General features: G+C 48.3%; 1 protein-coding gene across 1 annotated transcript; it reads left to right on the forward strand.

Moving 5' to 3' along the window:
- Positions 1 to 1,247: 1,247 nt before the first annotated feature.
- LOC132569067 (uncharacterized) lies at positions 1,248 to 6,959 on the forward strand. Its single transcript, XM_060235251.1, has 2 exons — positions 1,248 to 3,104; positions 3,405 to 6,959. Exons 1-2 carry the CDS (start codon positions 1,248 to 1,250, stop codon positions 6,957 to 6,959), a joined length of 5,412 nt encoding a protein of 1,803 aa, XP_060091234.1.
- Positions 6,960 to 14,470: the final 7,511 nt, after the last annotated feature.

The following is a 14,470-nucleotide window of genomic DNA, read 5'->3' on the forward strand; positions in this document are numbered from 1 at the left end:
AAGCGATTGCGGATCTGTCATTACCGCGTTTCCTGCCTGCGCGAGCACGGTAGGCCGGGACCACAGAGAAGCGGCTGAATAGGTTCCTGTATGTGTTCTCCCTTCTCCCCTCATTGTTTTAGTTGTCCTGTTTGTCTTGCTGGGGGGGAGCTGCGGTCTCATCCATGCCTTTATGAAAGGACTGATTACGATACATGGACCCCTGGTATTAGGTTCCTCAACTTAATTGGCCCCTGGGTATACAACCCCGACAAGCTGTCCCTTAAGTGGGATGCGGTTCTTTGCCATTTTCTTAGAATCCAGCTGTGGGAGGGATCCACGGGAAAAACCACTGTGTGGCTTCTGAACAGACGCAGAAGGTCCCGTGGCTGGCTCACCGACTGGACACGCTGGTACTTCTTTAGACAACAGGAGGGTGGCCGCATTCACGCTTGGACAATCAACCGTTGTACTGCACGACCTCTGCGAGATATAGGGCCGGTACAGTGGGGGAATGTAGATTGGGCCCCACTGCTGGCCCGGGATCCAGAGGCCTTGCAGCATTTCCACTATTTGCATTGTGATGACTGCAATTAGTAGGGCACCCCCTCATCACTAAAACTGCCAGCCCAATGCGCAGGAGCAGTGGTGATTACCACCTACCCTCGGCCTTAAGCCAGAGCGATCGGCCTTATTGGAGCCCGTCCCAGAGATTTAGAAAAATTGTCCACCCGTGGCTGCGCCTCACCGATATTTGGGTTTGGGTGTGGCAGCAGCAGCTGTGTCAAAATTACAGCCTACAGTTGTGGAAGGCGAATCTTCCTGGGTACTCAGGAACTGCTTGGCTGATAAAAAGCCGGAGGAAATCCCCGGAGGGGGGGCGGTGGAACACCTACTGGTCTCGGTGGTACTTTCTCCGGTGGGAAGCCGGTGGACGATTGTCGGCCTGGGAGATTAGGCACCAGACCGCTCGGCCCGACTTACACCTTTTGGGGTTGGCAGATTCTCCGGAAGTTAGGGCTGCTGCTTGGCAGTATCAAATCTTGCATAGTAACCCGGCCGTGCTTTCGGCGGCCTTGGGGGCGCTGCATTCTTTCCGGTGCTCCCAGTGCCCCGATATACCTTACTCTGTTCCTTCCCTCTCTGACACCCCCATTGGGAAAACCTCGGACCCCCCAGCGTCTTGCTGCGTTCCCTGGGATCAGGCTGCTCCACCGCCGTCTGGAGAGACCGATCCTTTTGCTGGGTTGTTCTGTTAGGCGATCAAAATGGGTGGCTCCCAGTCCACTAACACCCCCTTGGATTGCATGCTGGCACATTTTAAGGAGGGCTTCACTGATGACTATGGCGGGCCGGGTCAGACGCCCTTTCGGTTGAGGGCATTTTGCGAGTCTGAATGGCCGACGTTTGGAGTGGGGTGGCCCGCAGAAGGCTCCTTCTCAGTGGACTTGGCCCAGAAGGTCTATCATATCGTTGTAACCCCGCCGGGCGACCACCCGGATCAATTCCCTTACATTGACTCATGGCTGTCTTTACTCCAAAAGCCGCCTCCCTGGTTGAAGCAATGTATGAAGTCAACAAAAAATATTATGGTAGTGAAGCCGCAAGAGCGGCCCCTGAGGACGAAAAGCGGCTGCCGCCCTCAGAGGGCTGGCAGCGCACCTGACCTTGGGAAGGCTTCCTACCCCAGTAAAGCTGAAGGGCGCGACCCCCAGGAGCTGTTGCGGTCCCAGTCAAAGCCAATATACCCTACTTTGGAGGGGGGCATGGAGCCACTCGACTTTGAGTGGCCTCCGCCCTACGTCCCTGCGCCTCCACCTGGGCCGCCTCTGCCGGCAGTTCAGCATGTGGGTGCCGCGGGGGGGGGAGCACGGGTCCCCGTTCAGGCAACTCCGCCCGCGGTGCCGGCCCCAGCGTTGGGCACGCCGCCGGCGGCAGGGGTGAGGCAGCATCCTATGGTCACAAGGTCCCAGGTGCCAGCGTCTTCAGGTTCGACGCCATGGAGAGGGGAGTTCCCGTGGTGGAGCCCTGCCTTGGCAGAGATCCTTGAGAGGAGAATGGGAGCCAGGAGAGGTTCTTTCCCGGGTTGCCCCGCTTCTCCCGCCGTCGCCAGCTTGCCCCCTCCCGGTTCTCCCCTGGAGCAAATTGTGCGCGACCCCGGCAGTGCAGTTCGGGTTAAGACCCAGGCGGCTGAAGATGAGGAAGGTGCCCCAACAGGGAGCACAGCTGCTCTGCCCGACCCAAGCGCCTCACCCAGCTCCCCTGTGGCTCAGGTCATGCCACTGCGGCAGGTTCAAACACCTCAGTTTTTGGGACAGAACGGGCAGGTGCTGGGAGGTCAGAGCCGCTACCTTTATACTCCCTTCTCTTCTGCCGACCTTTTAAATTGGAAAACTCATACGGCCTCCTACACCGAGAAGCCAGAAGCTCTTACAAATCTTCTGACTAGCATAATGGGGACTCATAGCCCAACGTTCTCGGACTGCCAGCAACTTTTCTTGACCCTTTTTACGACTGAAGAGCGTCAGCGTATTTTTAGAGCAGCCAAAAAGAAGGCTGAGGAAGCAACCCCAGCCGGGGAGGCTAACCCTGCCCAGTGGTTGACCGACAGTTTCCCAGATGCTGACCCTGGTTGGGATGCAAACAACACGGAACATATGAGGCTCTTAAGAGCTTATAGAGGTTACCTTATAGCTGGCATGCAGGAAGCATCTAAAAAGGCCACCAACATGAGTAAGATCGGAGAGGTCTTGCAGAAGCCAGAGGAGGCCCCCGGAGCCTTCCTTGAGCGATTGTATGAGGCCTACCGCTTGTACTCGCCCTTTGACCCTGAAGCAGCCGAGAATCAGCGGATGGTAAACTGTGCGTTTGTGAGCCAGGCCGCGTCAGACATAAAGCGAAAGCTGCAGAAGCAGGAAGGGTTTGCAGGCATGAATATCACTCAGTTGCTAGAAATTGCTCAGAAGGTGTTTGTGAATCGGGAGCAGGAAGTTAAAAAGGCAGAAGATAAAAAGATGAAAATGAAGGCCGCCCTGCTTGCCGCGGCTATAGGGGAGCGAAATCGGAACCAAAACAATGGGAGGGCTCCCGCCGTGCCCCAAAGGGGACCCCAAAGGACAGGAGCTGTGAGGCCACCATTGGCACGAAATGAATGCAGTTTTTGCCACGAAATTGGACATTGGCGTAATTCCTGCCCGCATAGGAGCCCAGCTGCCCCTCCCGTTTCTGGGGGTAGAGGAAGAGGTCGCGGGGGAATGCAGCCCTTGAGAGGGCGAGAGAGGGGACCCCGCTACGACCAAAGAGGACCCATGGGGGACATGGATTTCATAGGCCTGGCTGCTATGGGACTCGAGGACCCATGGGACGAATAGGACAGACCGGGTTCCCTATCACTTGGCCCCGGGGAGCCCATGGTCAAAACCAAGGTGGGGGGCCGTGATCTATCGTTCATGATTGATACCGGCGCTGAGTTTTCGGTCGTAAATACGCAGGTGGCCCCCACCACCAGACAGACTGTGCCCATTGCAGGAGCCACTGGGAAAACCGGCCCAAGACCTTTCCTCCAAGAACGTATTTGTGATTTGGGAACACATTTGGTCCAGCACAGATTCTTATATGTTCCTGAATGCCCTCTCCCTCTGTTGGGTCGCGACCTCCTATCCAAATTAAGAGCAGCCATCTATTTCGAGGAAGATGGCCAAGCCAGCGTGGAGTTCCGGGCTAAGCCCGCCGGTGTCCTTGTGCTCACCTGCCCTTTGGAAGAGGAGTGGCGACTCTTCCAGGGATCCCCAGAGAAAAGCCTCACAGGTCAGTGGGCCTCCGTTGTCCCTGGGGTGTGGGCAGAAGATAATCCACCGGGCTTGGCCCGCCACCATGCTCCAATCATTATTGAACTTCAACCAGATGTGCAGCCTGTTCGCCTGCGGCAGTATCCCATCCCTTGGAAGGCCATAGAAGGCATTCAAAAACATTTGGACAGATTACTGAAGTATGGCATCCTCAAAGAGTGCCAGAGCCCTTGGAACACTCCACTGCTCCCAGTTCAAAAGCCTGGCACAGGCGAGTTCAGGCCATGCCAGGATCTACGCGCAGTGAATAAAAAGACTGTAACCTTGCACCCGGTGGTGCCAAACCCCTATGTCTTGTTGGGGTTGGTGCCACAACAGGCGGACTATTTCTCAGTCTTGGATCTCAAAGATGCGTTCTTTTGCCTACGGATTGCCCCTGTGAGTCAGCCCATATTTGCGTTCCAATGGCAGGAGCAGAGCACTGGAAGAAAGCTCCAGTACACTTGGACGCGCCTTCCCCAAGGTTTCAAAAACAGCCCTACTCTTTTCTCCAATGCCTTAGCACAAGACCTGCAGGACTTTGACGCCGTCCCGGGTGAGTGTGTTCTAATTCAGTATGCTGATGACTTGTTAATAGCTGCCCAAGGACAGGAGCGCTGCTACCGGGCGACCCTCGAACTTTTGGATTTGCTGTGGAGAGCAGGGTATAAGGTGTCAAGGAAGAAGGCACAGTTGTGCCAAGCCCAAGTGCGGTATTTAGGGTTCCACGTATCCCAGGGAACTCGCACATTGGGCCGCGAAAGGAAAGAAGCTGTTTGCGCTCTGCCAGAGCCCACGTCCAGACGTCAGGTTCGAGAGTTTCTGGGGGCAGCAGGGTTCTGTCGAGTATGGATCCCGAATTTTGCCTTGATTGCCAAGCCCCTGTACGAAGCTACTAAAGGCGGGGAGCGGGACCCGTTCCTGTGGACAGCCGAGCAGAAAAACGCTTTTCAAGAGCTGAAACGGCTGTTGATGGAAGCCCCAGCATTAGGGCTACCCGATGTGGAAAAGCCTTTTACCCTTTTCGTTCATGAACGGCAGGGAGTGGCGATTGGCGTGCTGACTCAAGCTCTGGGCTCCTGGCAGCGCCCGGTCGCCTACCTCTCAAAGCAACTGGACTCAGTCGCTAAAGGATGGCCGAGCTGCATCCGAGCTGTCGCTGCGACAGCAGAACTTATCAAGGAAGCCGACAAGCTGACCTTGGGGCATGAGCTTGAAGTGCAGGTACCACACGCTGTCCTGACTCTGATGGACTATAAAGGTAACTATTGGTTCACAAATAGTCGGATGACGAAGTACCAAGCTATGATGTGTGAGAACCCACGAATCCGCTTGACTGTTACGGGAGCTCTGAACCCCGCATCCCTGCTGCCCATCAGTGACCAACCTATTGAGCACGACTGCATCCAGACCATGGATGAGATCTACTCCAGCCGCCCCGACTTGACGGACACCCCTTTGTCCGATCCAGATGTTGAGTATTACACAGATGGAAGCAGTTTCATGCAGGGCGAGCATCGTTATGCCGGCTACGCGGTCGTCACATGTCAGAGAACTGTGGAAGCACGACCTTTGCCGCCAGGAACATCTGCCCAGAAGGCCGAATTGATTGCTCTGACCCGTGCATTGGAGCTGGCAGAAGGAGTGACTGCGAACATCTATACCGATTCCAAGTATGCCTTTTTGACTTTGCACGCCCATGGAGCCCTGTATAAGGAAAAAGGACTTATAAATGCTGCGGGGAAGGCCATCCGGTACGGTCCGGAAATTCTAAAACTATTAGAGGCTGTTTGGGCCCCACGCAAGGTCGCCGTGATGCACTGCCGGGCTCATCAAAAACCCCTTAGTCCCGTGAGTATGGGAAATCGGAAAGCCGATGAGGCTGCCAAATGGGCAGCAACCCAAGGTGTTGAGCAGGGGCGAGACGCGCCCGCTTACCCCGTATTTCAGGTCAAATTGTCTGAATGGTGCCCCCGATATAGTAAAGCTGAGGAAGCGTGGGCCGAGGCCCAAGGGGCTTCCAAAACCCGAGTACAAGGGTGGATTCAGCTACCTGATAATAGGCTGGCTGTGCCTGATTCCCTCGCATGGCCCCTTGTGCTACAAGCACATGATGGAACTCATTTTGGGAAAACTGCATTGGCAGAACTATTGGATAGGCAAGTGTATATTGCAAAACTGCATAGCCTGTGTGAAAAAGCTGCCCTTCGTTGTGTTTCCTGCGCTCAGAACAACCCTAGGCAGGGTCCAAATCGTCCCCCAGGTATACAGCATATAGGGACAACTCCCTTTGAATCTATCATCACTGATTTTACCGAAATGCCTCGAGCAGGCTGTTGGAAATATTTGCTTGTGTTTGTGTGTACCTATTCTAACTGGATTGAAGCTTTTCCGACAAGAACGGAAAAGGCAGCAGAAGTAGTGAAACATTTATTGAAAAGCATACTCCCTTTCTGGGGTCTCCCAGTGACAATTTCCTCCGATAACGGGCCAGCATTTGTCCATAAAATTGTACAGGGGGTGTCACGAGTGTTACACATTAATTGGAAGTTGCATGCAGCCTATAGACCACAGTCTTCGGGTAAATGCGAGCGGGCCAATAGGTCGATAAAAGCTCAGCTTTCAAAGTTGTGTCAGGAAACTAGTCTGAAATGGCCAGACGCATTGCCCATTGCCTTGTTTAGATTGCGTTGCATGCCCAAGAAAGGGTTAAAAGTTAGCCCATATGAAGTGGTTTTTGGTCGACCACCACCTATTGTAAGAGGGATAAAAGGTGACCCAGCCCAGATTGGGAATCTTGTTTGGTTCCAAGAGATACAATCGCTGGGAAAAGCAATGAATGATGTATCTAAATATGTGTTAGAGACTCTCCCTTTGCAGGTTCATAATCCGGTCCACCCGTTCCAACCCGGGGACTCTGTGTGGGTAAAGATTTGGAGAACCCAGCCGCTCCAGCCACGGTGGAAAGGCCCGTTCACTGTCTTGCTTTCTACCCCAACTGCAGTTAAAGTCCAGGGACTGCCCAGGTGGATCCATTGGACGCATTTGAAGCGAGCGGCCACCGACTGGCAGGTGCAGCAAGCCCCCGGGAACGGGCTGCGACTGAAGCTCACAAGAAGAAATCGTCCTCTGGACCTCACTCACCGGAAGTAGTGGGGTTCCACAGGCAACTCCCTCTGGAGTCCTTGCTTACCGGAGAAAGCAGGATTCCACAGGCACCCGAGACGACCCCCCGCTGCAGTCACACAGGAGCTGACTGCTCTACGCGCGGGAGAAGCGCCATCACGGAGCATCGGCCGAAGTGCGGTGAAGATCTGTGTATATACATGTTAGAGCTAGAGCCTACCCCTGAGGCGAATGTAGTGTTAGCTGTTTTGCTTGCCATAGCAGTCCTGGTAATCTTGTTCCTCGTATTTTACCCTTACGTGAAACGACTGTGCCAAGCAAGGTTGATAGACAGGTTCCTTAGAGATCACCTGGACAGGTTCCTTAGAGATCAGCCACCCCCAGCGTAAATGCTCCCAGAGTTTTTTCAAACCCACGGTTACCTTTTGCCCCTGCTGGGGGGAACAGTTTTCACGCTTGTTTTTCTTGCTGCTATTTGTATTACGCTGTGCTATATAAGCTACAAGGAAGATAAGAAGCTGAAGCAGAGATTTAGAGCAGTTACGAACCCCAGAAGAGATGCTGCGTCTCACCCGCATCGCTATTGTATTGCTCTGGATGGAGATACTGATGGGATGGGGGGTGGGGGTCCCACCGGGCCCGGGTCACTGGCCGGGGCTATGGCCGAGGGATGTAGGGTGGCGGCCCCCACCGACTCCGAAACCCCCTCGTGTCGTGAGGTGCCATGCTTTTAAGGTTCCTCTCGACACCCAGATTGTGCTCGACACGGCCGATGTGCGTTTCCCACTGATGTGTGGGAAAGGTCCAACACAGTCTTTTAACCCCCGCCAATTCCAAGGCCCGACTGTTCCTGATCCCGCTTCAACCTATAACCCGCTCCAGAACTCCTTTCCCCAAGTATCCGAAAGGTTTTAGCCCCTTTTCCTTTTGAGAAAACCCCAGACCACCCCTATCGGGTTCCACTAGAGTATGTGTCAAAAGTGGCTAACCTCTCAAAATGCTGGCTCTGTGCCCACACTCGCGAGGCAGGTGGAGCCTTGGCTTGGGAGCCTTTGCATGGTCCTGATTGGATAATGAATTCATCCAACTCCCCTTATATAGGCTTCCAGACGTTTGGCCTAAAAGTTTTCCAGACCCCAGACGGAAGAAATACATCTTGGAACCCCCACAACAGTTTTCGGGTAAAAGGTCGAGATGGCATTATGTTTGACTTGCACCCCATTGCAGCGAAACACCAGAAGCAATACCCTTGGTGTGTCATGGGCAGTGGAAATGGCCCAAGCGTAGGGTACTTGCGAGATGAAAATTGCCGACATGTCCTTTTCTTGCATCCAAACAAAGTCGGCTGGCAGACACGGGGTAGCATGGCTGGGTCAGTGTCATATTTACGAACTGGTGACTATGCCTTACAGATAGGCACCCGAGGTACATTATGGGAAGAAACCAAAGAGGGGTCCTGGGGAACCAAAGAGGGGCTCTGGACAAAATCCTATGAGTCCGTTTGGCTTAAAGGTCTGGCCTATTTACAAGTCTGCAATACTAGCACATATTCCAGCACATTGACCTTGTTTAGGAGCATGTGTAACGCCTCTTATGCCCTTGTAGATGGTATTTATATTGATCTTCCAGGTGTGTATTGGATATGTGGGAAAACAGGTTACAAGTACCTACCCATTCATTGGAGCGGAATGTGCTCTGTGGGCTACCTAACGGTGGCAGGGCACCTCCGAAATGATATAATGGCACATGAGGCCTTGAACCTAGGGTACCCCACAGCCCGGACAGGCTTTAATTTGAGAACAAAACGAAGTTCCTATGAAAAGAGCTCAGGCCTACTCGATTTTCTGCGCGCCCTCATACCAGGTTGGGGAGTCTCTGATTTGCAAATCTATACTAGAAATCTTTCTCGCATACTGCAAGAGGGGCTCGAGAAAACAGCCTCATCCCTATTTACTCTACAAAAAGAGGTTGACAGTATTGCTAATGTGGTTCTCCAGAATCGAAGGGTCCTAGACCAAATGCTCTCAGAACAGGGTGGTGCCTGTGCGTACCTAGGAGAAGTCTGTTGTTTTTATGTCAATAAATCCGGTCAAATCCTTTCAGGAGTAAAGACCCTTAGGGGCCTGGTCAAGCAGGCCCAGGGAGCCGATAAAGCGTTTGATTCCGGGTCAGACCTATTCCAATGGCTGACCAGCTGGCTCCCAGACTTCTCTTGGCTACGGCATGGCTTTGTTATAGTCCTCACATTCATAATAGCCGCCCTGATCATCTATGGGTGTATCCGCTGCCTACCAGGGATACTAAAGCATTGTCAGGAGTTGTTTTCACCCTCAAACAGAGAACCCGTGTATGAGATGATGAAAACAATCCGCCAGCAATATGTGGCAAAGCAGGCGGACCCCGAAAAGGCTAATGGAAAATCAAACTCCGTTTGAAAGAGGGGAAATGTAGCATCGATCCAAAATCAATACCAATGCCTAATCAATGTACATGGCTTTAGCAATACTATATAAGAGTGCTTGCAAGAAATAATCTTCTATAGCAGCTTGAAATAAAGGAGTGTTAGCTTGCAAAGAGAAAAAGGGAACTGTGACAGGTCATTGACCTTTCAAAACCGCAGGCTGAAAAACATAGAACAGAGCCTAGAAAGAAGCAAGACAGGTGCTGAGGAAAAAGCAAGAAGTTGTGGGCGTGTGGGTAGAATGTTTCTAGAGAAAGAGGAACCAGGGTTTACAGAGGCCCTAACAAAGGCCCTGACGGTTGAAAAACAACTCGAAATGTGGTGAGAACATGACGTAGGTAGCTTACCGCAAGAAGAAGAACATGAGTGTTTTGGGGTAGAAGTTGAAATGAAGAAACCCTATAAAAAGGAGCAGAAATTTGTAACGGTTGTTCAGACTTCCACCTTTTGGCAGATGCCAAGGAAGCTGATCCCACACGTGTGTTAATAAAGCTGTTTTTTTTCCCTGATTTTCGTCTCAGACCTCCTTTTGTCATTGCACCCTTTTTGTAAGAACCACCAAGCGGGCGTTTTCCTGCTACAATATCATTTGATTACTTTAAATGGATGAACAAGTCTGTACAAGCGTTCTATTCTATATATATCTTCGGTTGGAGCTGTGTTGGGCTTTAAATATAATAACTCACATTTTGAATTGGACTCAAAAGTGAACAGGCAGCCAATAAAGGTTTTCAGGTGTTGGCAAGATATGATCTGTATAGACAGGCCTCATTTTGGGCAGGAGCTCAAGGAGTGAAGCTCCAGAACATCTACATTTTATTGTGTTCTTTCTGTCTTACCCCCCTCCCCAAAATACTTGCTTCTGGGCTCCATTCTGAGCTCCAATTTTGCTGAACTCTAAGATTTAACATACTTTCTAATATTTTGCTCCACAAAAATGGGAAAATAACCAAAACATATAAAACATACAGATGGAAATCTCCATCATGCCACTGTGGCCACATAGGAGGAAGTAATTTAAAAAGTAGGATGGGACATGGAAGTAAAGTTTTATTATGACAATTATAATTCAAGAAGCATTATAAATTAGATGATAAAGTAGGGGTGTGTGGCATATGCAAATGAGTTGTGCAAATGAATTGTGCTAATGAGTTCCGGTCCTTTTTCCCCTTTGAAATGACCCCTGTGTATAGGTGATATAGTACAGAATTCATCCACTTTTTATTCCTGTGCACTTAGATGCATCTTTTTAAATGACTAACATCAGAAAGACTGTACTGCCTGCTTTTTGCAGTCAATGACATCTGTGAAAACTGATTGCAAGAAGTGATTGGAAGATTCATTTTGTTCTTTTAACTATGTACCTTTTATCATTGGAAGTGGTGGGAACAAATAATGGTGGAAACAACAGTTGTGAGAAAGCTATCAAATAGTGTGGGAAAACAGTACAAACTGGTGTGACAAATACAGTGAACAGGACAGCTTTGCCTTAGTCAGTTACTGCCTATTTTGCCTACAGAGTGGTTCCAGACAAGATGCTTCCTATATTATCACTACTTCCCTTTTCACTGCCACCACTCAGAGCTTTTATTTAAACTACATCCCTGGGTATGCAATACCACTTCCACTAAAGCCTATTTAGTCTCATTCTAAAGACAAATCACCTTGTGCACAATTTCCTGGGAAATAGGTAATAGGCACAAAGGTTAGCAAAAAAAAAAAAAACTAAACAGGGTTTGCACTGACCTGTAACTCTAGTTCATTGAGCAGTCTTCTATGCAGGCACTCTGGATGTGCTCAGTTCAGCTTCTGAAAAGATTTTCAAAGTTTTCTAGTAGACTAGGAGTGCCCTTTCTCCTCCTGGCACTTTCTCACTATAGCTACCACATGACCAGGAGGAAAAGTGCTACTCCCATAATTCTCTCCATGCTTCCACTAAAGACACAAAGAAACTAATATTCTAGAGAGTTCACAGTGGGGCAGGAGGGAGGCATATGTCCCTGCACAGAAGATCACTGGATTAACAACAGTTACAGGTAAATGCATCCCTGTTTCATCATTTGGGCTTCTTTGAAGTCTGACATGGGGAGTGAAGGAGGTAGGTATGAATTTCTCAAAGGAAGAGACCATGGAAGATCACCTTCCCAACTATTGTTTAGGTGTTCCATATTGACATTCACCCAGAACTGCTTTATAAAGGAGCAGGGAACTGTCTGCTAGTGTCCCAACTGAAATATATACAGGAAAAGAAAAATAGCACTCTGCTGGATAGAACCAAGTGACATTGAACAGTCAAGACAACATGTGATAGCCTTTACCAGCCCATTGAGATTATGGTATATTCAGGGGTGGAATTCTAGCAGGAGCTCCTTTGCACATTAGGCTACACCCCTACACCTGATGTAGCTAATCCTCCAAGAGCCTACAAAAAAGAGCCTCGTAAGCTCTTGGAGGATTGGCTACATCAGGGGTATGTGGCCTAATATGCAAAGGAGCTCTTGCTATTTTATTTATTTATTTTATTTATATCTCGCCCTCCCCACCGAAGCAGGCTCAGGGTGGCTAGAATTCCACCCTTGGGTATATCTAAGAAAAAGCACTTTAACTATGCATTACCTTTCTCTTTGCATCACAGGTTGCATTTCATTCTATACTCCAGAGTTTTCAGTTGAAATAGATAACAAAGGATTATTGTGAAATTATTATAAGAGACCAATGGTGCTTGCACAGAGGACAAGACACTGATGAAAGTGGTCAAGAAATTGGTCAAACAAAGCAGAGAACCTAGATAGAGCACAAAAGGAGACCTATAGTATAGCAACAGAGGACTAAAGATACCCATTGACAAGTTGCTTCTATAAGTATTATGCCTATCAGAATAATAGTCTGTGATCGATTAATTAGGCTGAGAAGGGATTCTTCCTTTATATACATATACATGCATATGCATATCGGAATAAGTTTAAATGCACACAAAAGCTTACACCTTGAACAAAACTTGGTTGGTTTTAAAGGTACTACTGGCTTTGAATATTTTTCTGTTGCTTCAGACCAACACATCTTCCCACCTGAATCTGTTTATACTTTGTAATGACCAGAGTTCAATGAGCTACAATCTGGAATGGGATCCACAAAGGGGAGCAGCTGTTCCCTTTGCTTTTCCTACATTTTACCTTTGCTGCCTAGAAAATAAGGGTGATTTTTAGTTTGTCATCCTGAAAAATCTGTATTGATTTTGCTGTTTCCTTCTGTGTACTGAACTTTTGAGAATTTATTTTTATTTAATTTTTACTTTCTCATACCAGACTTTCTCTCTAAATTATCTGCAAATCAACCAATCAATATTATATGTATAAATTATATATTTTATATTTTAACCATAAATATCTGTATAACTTGTGAACAACATGCATAAACAATGAAAACAAATGTATAAAACCAATAGTTCATATAGAGTCGAAATGTTTATAAGAAGTTGAATTTCTTTTTCCAAAATTAACTTAAAAATATAGCCATTTTTAGATACAGCCATATAACCATTCCTTTCATTGTTTTCCTCTTTCAAAAGAGGAATTTCTCTCTGATTTCTCTCTGTTGTTTTCTGTTACAGTCCTATTTATATTTTTATAAACTTCACCTCTTACATACAGGGGTTTCAAACATGCTGCCCAGGGGTCAAATCAGTCCCCCGGAGGACTTCTATCAGGCCCCCAAGCAACTGGCTGTCATCTGCTTCCTTCTCCCTCTCGCTTGCTTCTTTCTGTATCACAGCTTGCTTTGTCAGGCTTGCTCATTTACACGGGAGTTACAGAGCAAAACCTCTATTTGCTCCATTGGCTGAGGTTCCTCTGCTGGGGAGGAAGGAGGAGAGGGAGAGCTTGCTTTGCCAGGCTTTCTCAATCACACAGCTAAATTACTGAACCAAGCCTCTTTTCCTTCTATCAACTGAGGCTCCTCCCCCTCCTGGTCACCTGGGGAGGGAAGGAAAGATTCAGAGCTTCCTTTGCCAACATTTAATTAATCTTGCCACAGAAAATGTGAATTCCAGAAGAACACTGTGTTTTCCTTAATCCTTTCATTTCAATGGAACTTCTTATGGAAGCAGTACTCAGTCAATACCACACGTTAAATAGAAGGTTACAAAGCATTGGAAAGTAATGTTAATAAGAAAATGCAGTGTTAGATATTGGAAACATGAAAAATAGGATGTCAAAAATATGATGATGGCACTCTAATAAAACAAGAATAGTTTTCAGTTCAGCTTGGCTGATGCCTAAGATGACACACCTTTTCTGAATTAAAATATACTGCAGAGCAGAAAATTATGTGACTATATTGTATATTGGAATGTTTCATTGACAATATCAGGACTTGGACAAACATGATTACAAATCAGATTCTTTCCTGCTTTGGGTTAAAACGCAATTGTGGCATGGTATTGTGGAGATCAGTCAGCTTGATTGATGTTGTTATGACCCATAATAATGTTATCCATTACGTGAGGCAAAGAGCCAGTTGCATCATTTATAAAAGGCATGCAATTTGTGTGATAGGAGTACTAATGGTGCATAGTAACTCAAACAAATGAGTACTGTGATTTAGGAAAACCATCAAGCAACTAATAAATCAGTAACATAACTTTTAATTCAGATGCTCAATTTGTAAATCAGTCAGGTAAATTTTAAACATGAATGACTTATATACCAATCAGATGATTTATTAAGGTTATTGGTCATTACCAAACATTATAGCTGTATAAGATTAAATTTTAGAAAAGGAATGTGCATCAGCTGTACTCAAATATATAAACAAGCACAATGTCTTTAATACCAATTAACTACCATGTGAGACCAATTTAGGCTTCTCAATCCCCAGGTCCCAGCGGGGGATCCCCCAGTTTTACAGGCTTCCCCCCGCCCCCAGCCAGCTGGCTGGAGGCAGCAGCCCCGCCCCCACAGCCGCCATGCAACTCTAGATCTTGGGCAGGTTTAGAAACCTGCAAACAGGTCCATTTCAAAATGTGTGTGTGTCTGTGTGCCTTTAAAGTTGAGCAGGAAGTACTTAATGGGAAGGGTCA

This window comes from Heteronotia binoei, chromosome 3, assembly GCF_032191835.1.
Source record: "Heteronotia binoei isolate CCM8104 ecotype False Entrance Well chromosome 3, APGP_CSIRO_Hbin_v1, whole genome shotgun sequence".
In the NCBI taxonomy this organism is placed as follows: Eukaryota; Metazoa; Chordata; class Lepidosauria; order Squamata; family Gekkonidae; genus Heteronotia; species Heteronotia binoei.

What these genes read in the sequence shown, in the direction of transcription:
- LOC132569067 (XM_060235251.1), top strand. Translation starts at nt 1,248, where the DNA reads ATGGGTGGCTCCCAGTCCACTAACACCCCCTTGGATTGCATGCTGGCA. An exon ending in GACCCCAAAGGACAGGAGCT is followed by an intron (nt 3,105 to 3,404) that starts GTGAGGCCACCA and finishes GTCAAAACCAAG; the next exon opens with GTGGGGGGCCGTGATCTATC.